The 20479-nt window shown below is 39.7% G+C and overlaps 1 protein-coding gene across 1 annotated transcript; it reads left to right on the top strand.

Annotated features, from left to right (window-relative positions):
- The first annotated feature begins 1790 nt into the window (after nucleotides 1-1790).
- Nucleotides 1791-19031, top strand: ENDOU (endonuclease, poly(U) specific). The gene is made up of 8 exons (XM_088137928.1): nucleotides 1791-4512; nucleotides 7577-7600; nucleotides 10236-10401; nucleotides 11083-11285; nucleotides 12072-12185; nucleotides 13782-13888; nucleotides 16455-16597; nucleotides 17417-19031. The coding sequence occupies exons 1-8, from the start codon at nucleotides 4329-4331 to the stop codon at nucleotides 17529-17531; spliced, it is 1056 nt and encodes a 351-aa protein (XP_087994054.1). The 5' UTR covers nucleotides 1791-4328; the 3' UTR covers nucleotides 17532-19031.
- Nucleotides 19032-20479: the final 1448 nt, after the last annotated feature.

Genomic DNA, 20479 nt, shown 5'->3' on the forward strand with positions numbered 1-20479 from the left:
TTCTAAATCTTGGCTACTAAGAAACCTTGGTTACTAAGGTTTCTAAAGTAGACATATTACCAAAGACTTTTTCAGATCATAATCCTGTGAGTTTGGGTTATAAAAGAAAACCTAGTTTTTTTAGATGGAGATTACAGATAGTCCCCTACTTATGGATGGGTTATGTTCCAAGAGGCTATTCATAAGTCCATTTGTTCATAAGTCCATTGCTGGGCAAGGCAGGAGACCTCTGCTCCCCCTCCCCTGTTCTCTGCCACCACCCCCTCTCCTGCTTCACCCGGCAACGGAGCGCGCCGCGTAAACTAACCCTTTCTGGGAACACCAACTCCAATGCAAACCTCAAATGCAAACGGAATGCTGGAGAAGGTGTGAAAGGGTCAGTTTGTGGTATGCTCCAGACTAACCCTTTCCTGCCTTCTCCTGCCTTCCGGTTCCAACTTCCAGCCTGACTTCCAGTTCTGACTTCTGGGTCCATCCTGTTTGTATTAGTGAAAGTTCGCAACATGAAAGTTTGCAAGTAGGGGACTGTCTGTAAATGATACATTGTTACAGAAAGAAGGAAAAGTGGAAGATTGTAAAAAGAAGTTGAAAGAATTTTTGAAATTAATTCAAATAAAGGCACTGATTAAAGAATGGTTTGGGACACAAGTAAAGCTTTTATTAGAGGTTGTTTGATAAAAAACAATACTGAGCTTAAGAAGAAGAGGTAAGAGAAAATGCAAAATATTCTGGATGAGATAAAAAAGAAAGGAGTTAAAGAAATTCCCTGGCAAGATAAGCATATCTCACCAAAATAAGCTATTACAGCAACAGTTATCTAAGTTAATAAGAGAAATGGAAATAAAAATGAACTATGTAAAGCAAAAAAAGAAAAAATCGAATTTGCAAATAAACCTGGGAAATGGTTGGTATATAAACTGCAAAAAGAAAGAGAACAGAAAATGATATTAAAACTTCAAGAGGGAGATAACAGATAATGGATAATGTGGCTACGCAAAAAGCATTTTATTAGTATTATTCCAATTTATATAAAGGACAGAACATTTCTTTGGAGAAAAATTTTAAAAAAACAAATTTTACCAAAGATTACAGAGGAGCAAAGACAAATAATGAATGGACCTATAACAATAAGGGAAGTTTCAGAAGCTATAAAAATGATAAAACCAGGAAAGGTGCCTGGACCAGATGGATTATCAGGTTTGTACTACAAATGTTTTGAAGATGAGCTCTTACAAACTCTGTAAATATGATGAACTTTATCTTACAGGGAGGTAAGATGCCAGAGACTTGGAAAGAGGCTAATCTATATACTACTAAAACTCTCATGTCTGTAACCTTCAACTGGGCAAAACAGTACATCATAGGGCAACAATTTTTGAACCAAAGTATCTCAAATGGGCTAACTTACAGAATGTGTCCAAAATCTGGGACTCATTACTCCCATGGGATCCAAGTCTATATGGAAGGAAGGAAGGAAGGAAGGAAGGAAGGAAGGAAGGAAGGAAGGAAGGAAGGAAGGAAGGAAGGAAGGAAGGAAGGAAGGATTTCTGATGCTCCCTGCCAGCTTCCCACAAGCAGTCAATGGGAAAGCCGGTATCAAGTTGTAAGTCACTCCCACTACCACTGCTTTTTTTTCTCTTGGTCATTCTGTTTCTCTGTTTAGATAAGGAAATATCTCTGAAACGATGACCCAACAGGTCACGGGTTGTCTAGTATAACATTAATACCTAAAGAGGGACAAGATTTGACTTTAACAAGAAATTATAGACCAATTATCATTATGGAATAATTTCAATATTTCTGCTAAAATCATTGTGAACAGCTTATAGTCATGTAAGTTGTTCACAATGATTTTAGCAGAAATATCGAAAATAATTTATTCATGAGGCTCAATGTAGGTTTTTACCAAAAAGTCAGCTAAAAAAGACAGTTAAAGACAGTTAAAACTGTATTGGACATATTAGAATATTTGAACCACATAATGAAAAACAAGCCGCATTGATCTTTTCAGATGTGGAGAAGGCCTTTGATAATTTGAACTGGTCTTTCCTGATTAAAGTTTTGGAAGATACGAATTTTGGAGAGAACTTTATAAAATGAGTAAAATTGATTTATACTACATAGAAAGCACATATAATTGTTAATGGAGACCTAACAAAAGGATGTGAAATACAAAGAAACAAGACAAAGCTGTCCATTGTCCCGTCTCCTGTTTATTTTGGCTCTTGAAATACTGAATAGAGATATAAGACAGGATGAGAGGATGGGGGGAGTGAAGATTTTAAAAGCGACTTAAAAGTTATGAGCTTTTGCAGGTAACTTCGTGCTGGTTTTGGAAGATCCTTTAAAGGGAATTGAAACATGAATGGGCAAATTAAAAGAATACCTGTTTTGACTACTGATGCGCCATTTAAACAATGGCAGAAGGACATATCTAAATTTGTATGGCAAGGGGAAAAAAACACGAGTTAAATGTAAGATGTTACAAGATGCGAAGGAAAGAGGAGGATTGGGATTGCTTGATTTGAAATTATACTTTGCTGCTTGTTGTTTAGTTGGATGAAAGAACGGATGTTGTTGAGAAATAGAAGGCTTTTGGAGCTAGAAGAACACGATCTGAGATTTGGGTGGTGTGGATATTTGTGGTATGATAAAGCTAAGGTTAATGCAAATTTTAAAAATCATTATGTTAAACGTGCCATATTGAGAATTTGGAATAGATACAAATCCAGTTGTGTCTGAAAACACCTTTGTGGCTATCAGCCCAAGAAGCATTTTATAGCTGAGAAATAAGTAAACACAAATGGTTGCTTTACCATGAGATATTAGATTTTTATCAAGGGGAATGTAAAATAAAGTCAAGAGATGATCTAGTAGCAGAGAGATATGTTTGTCAATGGTTCTCTTATATGCTATTATTAGAAAGGTTTAAGCACTGAAGATGTTACCTAGCTGGGTAACGAAACATTTGCAAGAAAACAACCAAGCTCAGAGAACCCCAAGGACTCCACAGAAAGGTTTAAAGTAGACAAAGTAACGTAGGGCTTTGAACATTGTAAGACTGAATTTGAAATAGAATTGTGTACAAATGATGAATATGTAATTGCTAAAATGTATAAACTTCTATTGAAATATGAAACAGAAGAAGAAAAAGTGAAAGAATGTATGATAAAATGGGCTAAAAAATTTGGTTACAATATACAAATGGAACAATAGGAAAATATGTAGTTGAAAGGACTGATGTTTACATCGTGTTATAACCTTAAAGAGAATTTTTATAAAATGATGTATCGTCGATATATATCCCCAGAGAAATAATCTAGAATGTACAAAGGTAGATCACCATCTTTGGTGGACATGTAGAACAGCCAGAAAATTTTGGATACAAAAACATACTGTAATTCAGAGGATTTTAAAGATTAACATACAATTGAAACCAGAGGCTTTTCTTTTGGGATTGATGGATAGACAGCTGGAAAAAAAGTCATGGAATTTTGTTTTTATATATGACAACTGCAGCAGGGTTATTATATGCACAAAAGTGGAAAGACTTGACAGTACTTACGATGGAGGAATGGTTGGTGAAGATGATGTAATTTGCAGAGATGGCTAAATTGACATCCTTGTTTAGAGAAAAGACAATATTTATTTATTGCTGACTGGAAACCCCTTATGGACTTTTTGCATAAAACAGGAAAAAATGACTTTACGACTTACAGTTTTGATGATTAGAAAAAAATAGATAATAGGAAAAAAAAGAGTTTGTGTTTGTAACCATAGAGTAAGAGGTAATTTTGTATTTATAATTATTCTTGCTTTAAAGGAAATCAGAAGTAATTTCCTTTTATTTCTTCCTATTTTTTCCTTTTGCACTTTTAGTTTTTCTTTGTTCTTCTTTCTCTTTTCTTTTTACTTTATTATGTGTGTGTGTGTGTGTGTATTAGTTCTTGTTAGTTTTTATCTTTTGTTTAAAATTCTTGATAAAAATTATATAAAAAAGGAGTAAGTAGTCCTTCATTTATTCTAGTCTATTCCCCCCAGCCCCTTTCAGTGTTTTAAAGATCACCATTTTTATTTTTAGATGGTACCTAAAAACAAAGTAGAAGTCAATTCAATCAAGTGTTCTCTATATGCCATTCACACAGCACTGGGACACTGTAATCTCTATACTGTACATTTAGAGGGAGCCCCTTTCTTTGACGATATTTAAGTGACTCAAAGAATAGCACCCAAATGTTCTTGAAGCCAACTTCTAGCTTAGGGAAACAATCCATTAGCCCTCAAATACTGCATCATGGCCATCTTTCTCACTGTAATTGCTGCTAATTATGGTCCAGCTAATTATTTTGCCTCTCTCAATGTACTTCTACTTTTCAGCTTTGTATGGCCCCGCAGATTCCTGCGAAAGGCGATGTAACGAAAAATATAACCCAGGAGATGACTGCCATTGTGATTATAATTGTGAACAAAATCAGAACTGCTGTGAAGATTACCACATCCACTGCAGAAAAGGTAAAGCATTCTCAGATCAAGCTTGACTAAGTAGATATACTATATTAGTTGTCTTGGCATCAGACTGGAAGTAGTTTGCCATTGCCTTCTTCCTATATATTAAACTTTTCAATCTAGCCACAGACTTAGTACACCCTGTTGGTCTCCCATCCAACTACTCACCAGGTCTGACCCTCCTTAGCTTTTTGAGATTACCCAAGATTAGGAGTAGACTGTCATCTACTGAACCTCCCTGTGGAAAGAGGGGTTTTTTTCATGCATATCCACACTCTCCCAGTCTGTGTAGATTCAACAAGCGACAAGATAAAATGTTCTGTCATAATGCCTTGTTCCAAAGAAGAAATTTAGGTCGTATAGAAATGCTGTATTGTCAAATGGGAGACACATAATCTGGAATGGGGATTTGATATGTTGCTCCTTGTTGCCACAGACTGTTTGGGTCCAGCAGAGAAAGCATGTGGGGCCAGCCCTAATGGGAGGAGGGGCTATACTAGGCTATTCAAGCTAGGTCCCATCTTTTGCCTCCATTTTGAAGGATGGACTCCAGGCTGCATGTCTGAAGCCTCGCAGTCCAGGAAGATCCCAAATAAACCCCAGACGTCCAAGCCATATAGCCTCCGTACACTATAAAACCATTCCCTACTCAGCCAGCCAGCTAGTAAAGGCTGAAAAAGCTTTGCTCCGTGTTCTTTTAAATAAAATGATTTTTCAAAGTGTGAATTCCAGACTTCAGAGCACCGGCAAAAGTAGTAGCAAATGTCAGAATGAGTGCCTGGGTCCCTGCCTGTTTGATGAGATTTTGCTTTAGAGATGCCTTCAAAACCAAAGAGAATTTTGGAGAATTCTCCTTAACAGGGGGTGGCATTTTTGCACTTATTTAGTTACATGTTGGCCAGGCTCTGTGTGCATGTGTATGTGTGTGTGTGTGTGTGTATTCTGACTTTCCTTGTGCAATCATTTCTTCAGCAGCATTCTGGCTTCTCTCACTTCAGTTAAAACCCAAATGGTCTTTTCATTACCAGGCAAAGTAATTTGATTCTGCCAGGCTTTTGAATCCATTAACATCCTGAGCTTGCAGGATACTGCTTATTACACACTTTGGAGTGGCTGCTTGTGTGGTTTATTATTTTAGCATGATGTATTTAAATCACCATATTATGATATTAAATTTTAAGTGCTTGGAATTTCATTGGCTGATTTTAATCTACTGTAAACTCCCCCTAGAAAAACCTGAAGGGTGGCATTCAAATTTGAAAAATCAATGCAAATAACAAATAAATAGTCCAAAAGGGCAGCGTCTAAGCAGTTCAGCTACCTGCCATTCTCTCTGTCCCTCTATTTTTCTCCCTCTCATTTAAAAAAAAGGCATGGACATTACAGCATTGATTTGCTAGGTGGGTGGCCACCAGCCATGTCTATTGGGCAGGGTCGAAAAAGTCAAGATGGTGCCTGCTACCACAGAGTTGAAACTCTTCCCCTTTCATGTACACTGCATGAAGCAGCTGGTGTGATGGAATGGAATTATGAAGGCCAGGCTCAGGGAGATAAGCATTTTCTTAGCTCGCTGCAGGAGCGTGGGAACTACAAGAGGATGAGACTGGCACCTCCCTGAGGAATTCACACTGTTGTGGCTGGCTGACTTGGGAACTGGGGTTTCAGTCTGGGAAGATTCTTGCTAGAGGTTGTAGCTAATAAATATAGCTGGACTGAATTGGCATTGTCTCTTGGAGTTCCTTGGGCTAGGCCTGACAGGTGGGTCTTCAATTGCATGGTAGCAGCCACTACCTTGATGTTTCTGACCCTATCCTGTGGATATATCCCTGGTGGCCACATAGCATTGTTAGGGAGAAGACATCAAAGATGATGTGCTGTAAGGAAGAAAATGACAAGGAAGGAATATCGGCTTTTTGAAGAAGTTGATGATGAGGTGTTGATATTGATATTGCTGCTGCCATCAGTCTGGGCAATAGACCAGACTGGCCAGGGGAAGGGAATCCTAGGGCCCTCACAGATCTCTGGAGCCACAGGGGTATTTGGGGCACCTATCTCTTCATGTTGGGGACTGTACAGAGTGGGCAGGAGCCAGACATGATTGGACTGAATAGGTTTCTTTTTCATACCCAGTCATGCACTTTGATCAAGCTGGTTGGTGTTTTCACCCCCATAAAATATCTCAGCAATGGCAGCTCTTGGGTGACCTTGCTGGATTTAGGAGCTAAGCAGGGTCAAGCCTTGAATGGGACACCACCAGAGAATCCCAGGACTGTCGGCTTGACTGGGAAGTAGGGGGAAAAAAAAAAAAGCAGTGGCCGGACACTTCCATATTGCTGCCAAGAAGCCTCCCTGGGCAGAGCCATGAAATCCTCTAGAGCTGAGCTTGACTCAAAGGAGATTTTACATTTTTATCATCAAGGCAACTGAGATATAATATGGTTGGGCTCTTAACTGTGCTCCCTGGTTTGATAAGGCAGCACAAAGTCAGCCATCCTGAGAAACTCTGAAGAGTGACATATCAATTTTAGAAAGAAACAAAATAAAGCCATCAAGCTTTCTCCAAGAAGATGAAAGGAGATTCCCAGGAAGTGCCAGACAAGGAAAAGAGTGCAAGGAAAAGAATCTCCTGGAGGCAAGCATGTCACCTGAACTGTGAGATTCAAGGGAGCTGTGACTTAGAAGCCCCCTCCCTCACAACATGTCATGGTGTGTATGTGTGCAAGGCTTGGCTAGACCTAGTTCCAGCTTAACTTAAATAGCTGGGAGAAGGGGCTTATCTTCCTAACTCAAAGCATCTCCACAGCCTCAACCCTTACTGGCTGCGTTCCTAAGAGCTGATGCATTTGGTGAGCACAAACAATGGGAATCCATACATTCAAAAGTGTGAAAATATTCCTCCAGATGATATGCAAAAATTCAAAACGGCTATGTGGAAGTTACAGCCATCTTCCCCCATAGTGACAATCATCTGCCTATTTGGCAAGAAGGCCATATCTGTAGAAATAAATGACAAGTTTTATGCTTCTCCATGGCTAGATGATTCATGCCAGATTTCTTCCTTCTTTTACAGTTACTACAGATGGCAAAGAAAAGGGCAAGTATTCTCTTCTTTACATGAAACGTGTGATGAAAATTGTTAACTGCTGCTGCAGTAGAGAAACTGAGCTATTGGTGAACCATTTGAGGTGGTAATGAAGGCAGGAGTGAGCTGATTGGCTAGGAGCTCCCAGTATGAAGGAATTCCTAGCCAATCAGCACCCCTACTCCTCCCCTACCAAATGGTTCTCAGTAGCTCAATTCTGCTACAACAGTTCCTACAGTGAGTAGAAGCTGCTTCTATCAATAGGAATGGCTAGCCCATCAACAGTTATATACTTCAGCGATAATAGGGATGCTCCCCAGATCCATTGTTTATAGTTAAAACAAGCTTTTACTTCCCCTTCACTGACACCCAGTGGCAGCAACCACTTCCTTTCTACTGAAAATCATTTCCTTTGTCACAGATGGCCAAAATAGGGATATTTTGGGTGACCATTCCATCACCCTTTGCCATTGGTTCTGCAGGCTGGAGTTTATGGGAACTGTATTCAAAATACCTTGAAGACAGCAGCTCGCCTACCACTGCAGTCAAACATTAGCAGTTATAAACATGAATTCATCCATGTGTCTGTTTGGTTGGTCTTGGCTCTCTTAATTTTAAAGATTCTGCAGGAAAATTCACATTTAAAGAAGGGTTTGAAGACGTACTTCCCCTCTAACCATATACAGCCAAAAGCATTTGGATCTTTGATACTGCTAAGAGCTACATTGAAAAGAGAAAACTTTAATCCAAGAAGTATGGGCTGGATTAGTTTGTATCAGGATTTGCAGTGATAGGATTTTGGAAGCATTTCTACCTGCATGTAGGTAACATGTTTTGCTCGCTCTCTCTTTTAATCATATTTATTGAAAATTTTCATATAATAATAACAAACCAAAATAAAAATGTAAAAAAAACAGAAAAGAAAAAGAAAACCAAAGTTAAGAAACATATAGATGACTTCTATATAGATAATTACATATAGATAATTACATTCTTTTTGTCCCTGCTCCTTCTTAAGTATTTTACAAGTCCCTTCAACCCTTCATTTGGTCCTCATCTTTCTTACTTTTCAAATCCATAAATCATCAATTCATTTTTTCTTCTTTCAGCAAAAAGTCCATATAAAGCTTCAAAAAGGTTTTTGTTGTTTGTTCTCTGACCAAACAGGTCAGTTTTGCCATTTCTGCAAATTCTGACGTCTTCACAATCCATTCCTCAGCTGTGGAAATTTCATTATTCTTCCCTCGTTGTGCACACAATATTCTTCTGCAGTTACTATGTACAGTATAAATTTACCATGAGTCTTTTCTAATTCATTATCCATAAGTCCCAAGTTTGGGAGTCTTTCTAGATCAGTGATTCTTAAACTGTTTGACCCAATTACCCCATTTCTCGGTCTCAAATAATATCATTACACTCCCCTCCAAAAAAACCAGAAAAACAAAACAGACTGTTGTTTTACACAAGTGTTTCAACAGCAGCAGTCCCAAATCGGAACCTTGACTCACAAATAAGCAATTGCAAATTGCTTGATTACCCTTAGGATATGTCCAAATTACCCACAGTTTAAGAACCACGCTCTAGCTAGACTTTGCTGTGACATAAGATGAAGAAATTCACCAGGTTGCATAGTAAGCTCTACTTGGGTTTAAATGGGTTCTCAGATGTTGCCATATTGTTGTAAGACTACCTGGAGCCCTCCATGATGATCAGAACACGGAGAAATCAGGTTGGATCCTTCTTGCTTTATTCTTGTTGAAGCTGGTGTGATTTTGTGGTTCGAGTATAAGAACAGAACTAGGAAGAGCCAGATGTCAATCCACACACAGGCATAAAACCCATGAGGATTGCTGTCAGTTGTCTCTTTTGTTATTGTTGTTCAGCCTAAAATATCTTGCCAAACAGTTGTGAAGATAAAGCAGAAGTAGAGTCCTTGAGGAAAAGGCAGAAGTCCTTGGTAGAATTAGGCCTTGCACGCATGACACATTGAACTATAAATTAATTATCCACATTATAGGTTGATCTGTTGAGTAACTTCATCTCTGTGTTAGTTTATAGTTCACTGTGTTGTGTGAACCTAGATACTTGAGTAACAGCGGCTTAGTTATCCATGCACAATTATGTTCATATAACATGATTGTCCATGGATTACTAAACCACTGTTACTCAAGTCATTTGCTCAATACATTTGCCAAAAGCTTACTGTGCTGTATGTGTGATGGATGTTATTCAATCTTTGCAACTTTGCACTCTCAGTATCTTCATCTCTTAGGATGAGATGCTGATCAGAATATAAATGTTATGAGACTGTTCTTGGCTTTAAAAACAAAACACGCACACTCATATATGATGTGTTTTAATATAAAACTACATTTAGAAATGTATTTTCTGAAATTAAAATATGTTTACATTTTAAATAAAACATGCTCAGAGATAGATGTTACATGAATATGATACAGCTCAGAAATAGTTTGAGCTATGCATCCCCGATATGTATGTATTCAAAGTTGTTTTTAAAATTCTTCAGCAGCTTATTATCTGCTATCTTTGAATCATCCTGGATGGATGAAATCTTGCTCATTCCAAGTAGCTTTGCTACTTGACTGATTCAAATGGTCTTAAGCTAAAATAATTGTCTTTCCAACAGAGGGATTCTCAACCACAGGCAATACTATTACAAATGAAGACTTACAAGAAGTATCAGAGAAGATTTACCACAGTGACCACAACAGAGCAGAAGAGTCTGACATTACCCTGAACAAACAATACTTAGCTTCCAAGACAAATGGGCATGAAGATCATTCCCCAGATCAGTGAGTTTAATCTGCTGGAATGCAAACTACAAAGTAAACATAGGCAATTAGAATGGTGGATCCTTAACTAGAGATAACCTAAATCCCAGAGATGGGAAAGTAGGAAAATAACTATTGAGCATTCTTGTTTCTAAATTTGGAAATATTTATTGATAGCTATATCAATAAATGGATAGCTATGCTTATTAGACATTTACCTTCTTTCAACCATAGTAATAGATTCCAGGAGTATAGGGATTACAGATGGCAAAAGTTTGCTTTTTCATGTACAGAATGTCAGGTTCAAACCCAGGGGACTCTGCTGTACTAGAAAATCCACATCAGACAAGGCTGAGGTGGTTAGGATTGTCTCTGTCTGCTGTATAAGACAAACTATTGACTAATTAAGATCCATAAGGAGAGGATCCTGAAAAGGAAGGACATAGATCTATGGATGCTTGGCAGAAACAGGGATGGAGGTAGAATGGCCTTCATGGCCACAGGTCTGTGATAGGAAAGCCATCTCTGCTATGTGTACTGCAGCTGGAAAGCTACCAGTCCCGCACAGGCACAGCCACGAGGATCTATGCTACTGATTATGAATGAAATCACTCTTCCAACCTGTTATGGAGTGTGGGATGAATCCTGAGCCTGTGGGAAAGTATAGGCCAGCCTCATCCCAAATGATTTTTCATTGGGCAGGCTCTTCACTTATGTCAACCACGAGAAGCTCTTCTCAAGGCCGACTTATGCCAGCTTCATCAAGCTGTTGGATAACTACCATGCAGAAGTCGGGACAGGGGAGGAATTCACCAAAGAACAGATGAAGGAACAGGACATTTTCCTCCAGGAGATCATGAAGACCAAGGTCATGAAAGAGCTATATAAGTTTCTTCACAGCAAAAGTAAGTCTTTGGTAATTGAGAGATAATCAACATTATTTTATGCGGAATCACAGAACCATAGAGGTAGTCAGCCTCAATCTTCTGTTCAGTGCAGAAATCCAAATACAATTATCCCAGATAGACTTTGTAGAATATGCAGTTGCATGAAAAAACATTAGGCAACCCTAGTCAAATTTCATTTCAGTGAATCCCTAAGTGAACAGAAGCTGACACAGCCTGAACATTGTACAAAGCTAAACATATCTTTCTAGAAATTTGCTTACTATTCTTTGGAATTCACTAAAACCTACAATTTGATCAGGGTTGCCTCAAATTTTGCATACAGCTATGTTTAGCAGAGGAAGCCCTTGACTCCTCCAAAAAACTGATTTCATTGTCAGATTCCTTCCTTTGCAATGTAACATTGTACCACGTGGAAGCTGTGTCTGTTTTGGCTGAGTGTGTGTGCGAATAGACTAAACTTTCATCTTCTCAGAAGTTCCTGGAAATAGTTTTGTGCCTGAGGAAAGTAATCTATGAGAAAATTCACAGCACTCTCATAAAACTAAGATTCCTAATGCAGGCAAAATAGACATTTTCAGTATTACTGTGAAAGTTGTTGACAACAGTTTCAAAGAGCAGATTTTTCTCCCAGCCCCATCTCTGTTAAACATAACTATTTTGGATTTGTTTCATAATATCTCTGCTCCACAGAGCATTGTTTGAATGATGTAGGAACTCTTTGTGATGTCTTCTTGTAATGTGAAATTAATGACTGTTTGACATCCATCTCTGTCTCCATTCTAGATCGTTATGATACAGAACCAGAATTTGTGGATGATCTTAAGAAGATGTGGTTTGGCCTTTATTCCAGAGGCAATGATGATGGTGACTCCAGTGGCTTTGAGCATGTCTTTTTAGGTATATTTATTTAAAAACAAGCTGACCCTCTTTCTGCATTTATTTACAGGTAGTCCTCAGGTTATGACCATTCATTCAGCAACTGTTCATGATGGCGCTGAACAAGGGGGACTTATGACAGGTCCTCGGAGTTCTGGCCATTGCAGCATCTCCGTGGTCACGTGATTGCACTCTCAGTGTTTCCTACCAGCTTCCCACAAGCAAAGTCAATAGGGAAGCCAACAGGAAGTTGGAAGTTGTGATCATGTGAGGTCCTCACTTAACGATTTGCATGGTCCTCCTTTAACAATGGAAACTGGGACTACCAGAATTGCTGTCACTAAGCGACACATTCACATGACATCACATTTTACAACCACGTCGCTTAGCGACGGAATTCCTGGTCCCAATTGCTGTCATAACCCAAGGACTACCTGTACAACCACAATTTGTCCGTCTGAAATTGCTTTAGCACATTTTTTTCCTTAAAAGATGGAAAATATTTTGATAGGTTATGACTCTAAACAATCAGGAAGCACCAGGGAACAAGACATCACAGCCCTGTGCCACCAACCCGTATTGTCAATTAACCCTTTGAGTTCTGTTGGGATGAGGGGAGGGGAAAGGGATTATATCTTGCCTGATCCTCAAACAACTAAGCAAATACTTCCTGCCTTGCCATTTTACCTGCAACATTGTCTTATTGAGGGTGAGGGGGAAGAGAAATAAAAACAGCTGGGGGAGATTTTTAACAGAAAACTGTATGAAGAATTATTTGTTCTTAAGATTGATCCTAAATGTACAGTGGTACCTCGGGATACGAACTTAATCCGTTCCGTGACTCTGGGCGTATCCCGAGTTGGTCGCAACCCGAGGCAATTTCCACACCACAAGCCTCACCGAACGTCTCCTTGCTACCGCAACCTCGCCCACAGGAAGCCGCGACCGTGTGGCAGCAGGGAAAATGGCCGCGTATCCGGCTCGTAACCCGAGGTAAAATTTTCCTGCCGAAGCTGGTCGTAATCCGAAATGTTCATTAGTAGAGGCGTTCGTATCCCAAGGTACCACTGTATAAGCAAGAAGCTGATTTGGATGAACTTCTAAAGATATTCCCTATTTTGGGCCTTCCAACACTCCTTGAAATGCAGTTGCAGTGCAATCCATCTGCATATGAACTCGATGTCGTTGAGCCTTACCAGAGGGGAAGAATGGTCTAGGTAGTTCAACTTGCACAATAAGTTTTCTACATTTATTGGGTTCCATCTTGCTGAATTTCCAACCACGATATCCTTTGGTGATTCTGTTTCATTTCACCTTTCCACTAAGCTTTACTTACGTCTTCCTTTTTGCCACTACCATCCTTCCTATTTATCCCTCTATCAAAAGATAACAAACATTGTAAACTTGTCCTCCATTTCAGAAAGAACTTCGAAGAGTGACAAACTTGAACAGTTTTTTTAGGCTTTTCTTATTGATATACAGGTGGAGGAAAGCTCTTTGGTAGTTGCATAAAGCTTCTTTGCACATATCGCACGATGCATGTTGCACATATCGCATAATGTATGTTGTGAATATGTATTAACCTGTTATGGATCATATGGTTATGGTTCTTTCTAGGAGAACTCAGGAAAGGAAAAGTAACTGGATTCCACAACTGGATTCGTTTCTACCTTCTGGAGAAACAGGGCATAGTTAACTATTCCAGCTACAGCTATGATGGTCCGGTAAGTTTCACTGGGGAAAATGAACCATCTTCCACTCTGGGGGAAAGATTAACCCATCTTGGAAAAGAGAAGACATTCCAATTCAGTGTGGCTGTTAATTCACGGCCACTTTTCTGGGATGCCATAGCAGATTCCCTGAAGAAATAGGCATGCTCTGTATCTACCTGGGACTCTCTGTGCAATGCTGAGCTATAAGTTCCAACATCCGTCACTATTGGCTATTCTGGGGCAGCTGGGAGTTGTAATTCAGCAGCATCTGGAGGGCCACAGCTTCTACTCCCCCAATAGACCCTTCGCAGTGATGCCAATTTTTCCTTTTTTAAGGGATAAACAGCCATGCAAATGTTATGCAGGCATGCCATTCCTCTGGACAACAGAGGTAGAGGAAAAATAATAATAACAGGAGAAATGGCACTAGTTATATTATCGTCATGACAGGCTGCTGTTAAATGTAATGGAGCATATGGGTACAAAAAGACACACACATACAAACACACACCTGTATATATAGAGAGATCAATAGCAGGCCAGATCATTAAAAAAGCATCTTGCAGGTTTTCTTCCTGTTTTTCGTATTTGAGGAAGACAGACGTAGGATCACCTGGATTTGTTTTCAATGAAAAAACAGTATCATAAATATGACAACACTACTATAACAAAAGTCCTTTAAAAAGCCCCATTGCAGTAAAAGCATGAAAGATTCTTGCAGCACCTTAAAGGTTAGCTCCTATTTTAGGGGACGAGGTTTCTCAGACTGCAGCCCAACATTGCAGATATACAGGTGTATATCCCAGCGTGGTTAGCAGGGAGATGTGTTTCTGGGCAAGAGAAATGCATGGCACAAAAGACAGACTGCAGAAATTATGTTATTAGCAATGGTGGTTCAAAAAAGAGAGAGAGAAGGAGGAGAAGGAAAATACTTATATGTAATTAATTATCCGGTTGTGAGGGATGATGCATTCTGGGTGGTTAAGTCCAGAAATACATACAACATAATGAAAATATTCTTCGGCTGGATTCAAGCCTATGAAGAACACAATGAGCTAAGTCCACCTTGGCAGCTTCTTGATAGCTTCCCTCAGTTTCATACGTCAGAATGGGCTCTTTAAGACAACACTGGAGCCTTCATTCCTGGTACTCAGGGGCTCTCTGTATGAATCGCTAAAACATCCTCTTGCTCTAGGACAGAGTTTCTCAACCTTGGCATCTTTAAGATGGGTGGACTTCGACTCCCAGAATTCCCCAGCCAGCATGGCTGGCTGGGGAATTCTGGGAGTCGAAGTCCACCCATCTTAAAGTTGCCAAGGTTGAGAAACACTGCTCTAGGAACTCCTGGGACACAGCAGCAACTTCTCCTTCCAAAAGAAGAGGTGGTTTGTTTTTCTCCAAGGGAATCCAGCCGCATAACTTCTTCTCTTCCTTCCATTCCTTCCTGCTCCGCTGCATCTGCCTTTCCAAGTCCCGCCTTCCACAGGCTCTCTCCCTGCTCATCTTTCCTCACCAAGCTGGATTTACACCCTCCTACTTTCCCCAGTCCATCAGATCTGTTCTCCCCTGCTATTGGCTCTGACACAGAGCGGCAAGACCAATCAGAGGCTTCTATTAGAGCCTCCTCTCTGGCAAATACTGTGTTAGCCTGCCACCTAGCATTGCCAGTCGGTGAGGCAAAGCCAGGTGGCATCTGGGTATGGGATGAATTCTGGGGTATCGCAAGGAATTGAACCTGCTGAGTATTAGGATATCAGTCACTTGCAGGACTGGCCCAAAACATTTTGCCAAGGCTGAGACAGAATCGTAGATGCCATCATACCTCCCCAAGTCAAGGTGGAATGGCTGGCTGTTATTTTGATAGGCAGAGAATCCTACAAATATCTGCTCCCCTTCTGCGTGTATGAGTGTGTATATTTACACACCCACCCACACACTTGGAATACATTTAAATAACTGCTTTGTTCCATGTTCATGTTGCTATCTCTACCTAATGGTAGGGCTGGCTGTGGTCACATGTTAATATCCAATTTTTCATCAAGGGCCTATGCTGGGGCTCTGACCGGATTATCAGACAAGCAGGGGGCACTGAGGATTGAGAGTTAGAGGGTGGAAAATTGCTTAGAAACGTTTCCCTCCTGAACTTTTCCCAGGCTTCCCCGTGGAAATACACATATATTTTAACTAACAGGTTCCACAGATCGACAAAGTTTGAAAATCCCTGACATAACGCGTACACTGTCCCATAGGGAGCATACCACCACAGAAGGGATCAGTGGTGGCCCCACTGATCAGCTTTATGCTTCCAATGGGAGGTTATGTGGAGCAGATGCAGAACCCTACTTGCCATATGACAAATCCTTTTCTCCCTTCTCCCAAAAGAAGTGCTGATGTATTTTGTTTTCCCCACACTGCCGAAAGAGCACAGTATGCCTACTTATGTGTTACTAGCCATCACAAGTACCTGTATCTCATGGAGTAGGATGTAAGAGTGTGGTTAGTATGGCTCCATAGTACAATACCCTTCTTTGCAAATATTGTAGATCAAAATTTCCAGCATCATTTTTTCTCTCTCTAGTGGACCTCATATCCAGATGTGTTGGGGATGCAGTTCAACTGGGATGGATTTTACAAGGAGGTTGGAAGTGCCTTTATTGGAAGCAGTCCTGAATTTGAATTTGGCCTTTATTCACTGTGTTTCATTGCTCGACCTGGAAAAGTGTAAGTATATTGCTAGGGCCAGGAGTTATTTTCACTGCAGTTAAGATAGCAAGATGCAGCCAATCTAGGATGTTCTGGAAGCCAATGCACGGTTTGGATGTTCTTCCTCCCATGTATCAAAGTATATAAAGTATTTAGATTCTGAGTGAAATTGGATCTTTCTTTCAAGTGAAAGGAAAGCTTCAATTCATTCAACTGTTCTCAGGAGCAGAGTTAACAAGCAGAGAATGAACTAGCAATCCTACATCTATACCACCTGACATCTGTTATGAAAAGGTCTGTTACTTTGGAAGATAAAAGTTTCATTTAGCTATCTTAGTCAATTGGTGGTAGTAGACTCAGCCCTCATGTTAAAGCCTGTGGAAGGTAATGGCTATTGAAACATCTCAAGATCTTTCCAACTCATGGTTCAAGGTAGAGTACAAGTTCTGAATTTCTCCACTAGTGTTCAGGCAAATAACCTTCATGGTTTAGGAGTAGCACATCTTACTCCTAGCAGGACGTCACAGCCTCAAAGCATGAGTCACATCAGTGGGTTCATTACAAGCAGTTTTCTCTGTGGAGGTTCCCTGAACAGTGTTACTCACAGAAGATCTTCTGAATTAATACTTTTCTTGAAGAGGTTTCCAAGTGGTGAACCAGACAGCATCCATAATGATGGTGCTACAGAGAAAAAGGGAAATTGTTGATGGTGAGGCAGGAGTTGCAGTAGCTGGCTTGATTCAGCCAGTAATCTGAATCAATTCTAGTCTATTCTAAATAACTATCTAGAGCTTCTATTTAAGAAAGGTGATTATATGCCAATTTTCTACCCTTCAGGTGTCATCTGAAAGCTGGAGGCCACAATCTGAATATCCAAACATATACTTGGGATAAATCCACCTATGACAATGGCAAAAAGTATATTGGCACAGCTTATGTGGTTACCCCATGAGGCTGCAAGATAAAAAAACAAAAAAAACAAAACTCCTGAATGACCCAAATGCAGTCCAGAAGACATCCAGTGTTAATCTCTCTTCACACCATTCCAGCAAATGCTCTACGTTATATGTGTTCTTTGATCTTTTGATGTTGTATTAGTGATAGATGGAATGGGTCATAGGTCTTGAGATTAGAAATCTGCAGTCTTTGGAAAGCTATAGTTCAGCTAGAAGGCACAGATACCAAGTAACTTTTTCTGGAGATGATACAGGTTTCACATAAAGTAAAAAGAGAATGGATGGTGAGATAACATTTGATAAAACAATGAACAATAGGCAGGTTCTGAACATTTCTAAAATTGCCAACTATTGTCTTTTCCTTGAAATAAATCTGCTTTCTATTTAGACAGAACAGAATGAAGAAACTTTGCAAGAAGTTGCATGTGTGTGTGTGGATGTATACACGCATACACGCACACACGCACACACAAACATTTCAATTCATTCATTTATTCATTCATTCATTCTCAGGCAGGTTGGCAAGATTAGCTACTCAGATAGCTACTCAGATATGGGGACAAAAAGGAGATCTGGAAGAGAATCTAGATCAGTATTTAATATAACCACATGAGATATCAAAAAAAAAAAATCTTTAAGAATGGTACTTAACTCCTGTCTCTGATCCATTGAGTTGCTGATTCCTTTACTGGTATATTGTTTTAAAAAAAAAACCAGTTGACATGTACCTGCCGTGTCACAGAAACTGGCACAAGTTTAATCCTCTTGCGTTTTTTGAATTCCTCCCCTGCCACTGACCAGCCTCCAAGCAGCATTAAAGTTAGTAAACTAAGAAATTGCACTAAAAGTTTAACATTTATGTTCAGAATGTTGCTGAGCCATGAACCAAGTGACTAGTCTTTGACTAAGTTACCATTTCTCAGGTCTGATCTGTCTATGGAGAAAATGATCTCCTACCTACCTCACAGGGCTGTTGTGAAGTTGTAAAAAACTGATGGCAAAAAAAAATAATAATAATAAAAATGCAAAATATTATATATTAATAGTAATACAATGCTTCTGTATTATTTTGGTTACTGAATCACTGTTTGAATAACTTATTTTTAACAATTAGGATATTTACATTAGGCCATTAATTATTATTATATTATTATTTGGTCTGCCTAAAGATATGTGTATCTTGCAGCTCTACAGCTTCTTCAAATTTTCTCTCTGAATTTGACAGAGTTTAATGTCAACATTCAGTTGAAACTTGATAAAATGTCCAATAAATTCAAACTTGGTGTAGTGAAAACTGTGTCCTATTTGATTGATTCTATGGCATTCCAAGTCTAATCTCAGGGAAGGAAAATATGTAACTGATCTTCAGAGATCTATTTCAGTTCAAAAGCCAAAGATTCACAAGTCTCTATTTCTGAAGCAGCCTGTCTGTCCCACTGAGCTGATAGCTGGGATGAGTAACAACCTTCTAAGCAGCAATTTTCAAGCAACATGTTTGCCAGCAAATTGGGTTCTGGGAATTTAAGTCATTATCAAGCAGCTGCAAAATAAGTATTGGGGAGAAATTCACTGATTATGCACCTGGATTTCAACTTGCTTAATTTCAGATTTCCAAATCAATACATAACCAAAACAGTTACCTTTTGAAATTCATACCTGTCTGAATTTTGCAATGAAGTTGCATCATCATCATTATCATACCATCAAATAACAACATCTGCCTATCCCAGAACCTTGGGAAGGACTTGATAGATGGATAAAAATGCCAAATCCAGTCTAAATATCTGGCTGACTGTGTGACCAACCATAATAATAAAACAGTAATAATAGATATTAGGAAAAACTCTGCACTAAAATGTCTTGAAAATTATTTGCAAAACTGAACTACATTAGGCAAAAGTGTAAATCTGAAGACATGAAGCAATATTGTCAATGGAAAACCCTATCTTACAAGAAAGGGACACTAAAATGCATTGAATCTATAATACAAGCTTTCTTTTTAAAAAAAATCTCAGGCTAATTTACGAATGGGAAAAGGAGGAGCTCAGTGAAACCAAAATCAGTAAATTCTCCCATCCCTGTGGACTCTTCCTCTTGACCACATTTGGAAGTCCATTCCTCCAGTTCCAGAACTGGCAGAAAAGCATGTGGGCATCCTTTGCATTGCCTGGCAGCTGAGCCCTAGTGATGAAGCTGCTGAATGGTATCATCCTTGCAGTTTTTGGGTGGGGTAAATTAAGGAAAATGATTGGTGAGTTCCCATGGTTTTGTCCCCCCCCCCCCCGCTTCCTTCCCCCCCAAGTGTCACCTTTTGGCAGGGAAAGCAAACCCCAATCGCTCTCCTTAATACGTAGTGGAGTGGGGCTGGGCCAGTGTATGCAGGTGCTTGGGATTGACTGTATAGTGCCTTTGCAAGTTGCTTAAGTAACATAGGCACAGAGGTGGGATTGTGAAAAGCCCCAAGGATGTTCCCCCTTGCTTCGCTCAGTGCCCTTCCTCTCAGTTTTTGCAGCCTAAATCTGGTAGCCCTATTGAATAGTCTCTCACAAATCCTATCTCAAGCAAATGGTTTCTGGGATACTATTCAGTAGGGCTACCAGATTTAGGCTGCAAAAACCCTGTCAATCATGAGATCACAACAGAGATTTTTCTACCACTTTGCTGCCATCTAATGGCCATCTGGATTTGTGCAGCTCAGATGTAGTAGGCTTAGTCATTCATGCATGTAAGCCAGGCCATCAGCCACAAAATCCGTTCTTGCTTTATCTGAACAAAACACGGTTTCAAATGAATCCGGTCTCCTTGACTTCAGATGTAATAGGAAACTGTTCCCCCCATCCCCCCCCCATTTTTCAGTCCCATTTATATGCATGCAGCCAGAAGGAGAAAGGAGGGAGAAGGAAAATGCATGAATCCAGGATTCATCGTAATCAACACCACGGTG

This window comes from Python bivittatus, unplaced genomic scaffold, assembly GCF_059951505.1.
Source record: "Python bivittatus isolate LINGU-HERP-01145 unplaced genomic scaffold, Pbiv_v1 ctg000220_np1212, whole genome shotgun sequence".
Classification (NCBI taxonomy): domain Eukaryota; kingdom Metazoa; phylum Chordata; class Lepidosauria; order Squamata; family Pythonidae; genus Python; species Python bivittatus.

Bases quoted from the DNA above. Each gene is read 5' to 3' on its own strand.
- ENDOU (XM_088137928.1), top strand. From the start codon at position 4,329: ATGGTCCAGCTAATTATTTTGCCTCTCTCAATGTACTTCTACTTTTCA. The intron at 7,601-10,235 runs GCAAGTATTCTC...TCTTTCCAACAG, and splicing joins TACAGATGGCAAAGAAAAGG to AGGGATTCTCAACCACAGGC. The intron at 12,186-13,781 runs GTATATTTATTT...GGTTCTTTCTAG, and splicing joins CTTTGAGCATGTCTTTTTAG to GAGAACTCAGGAAAGGAAAA.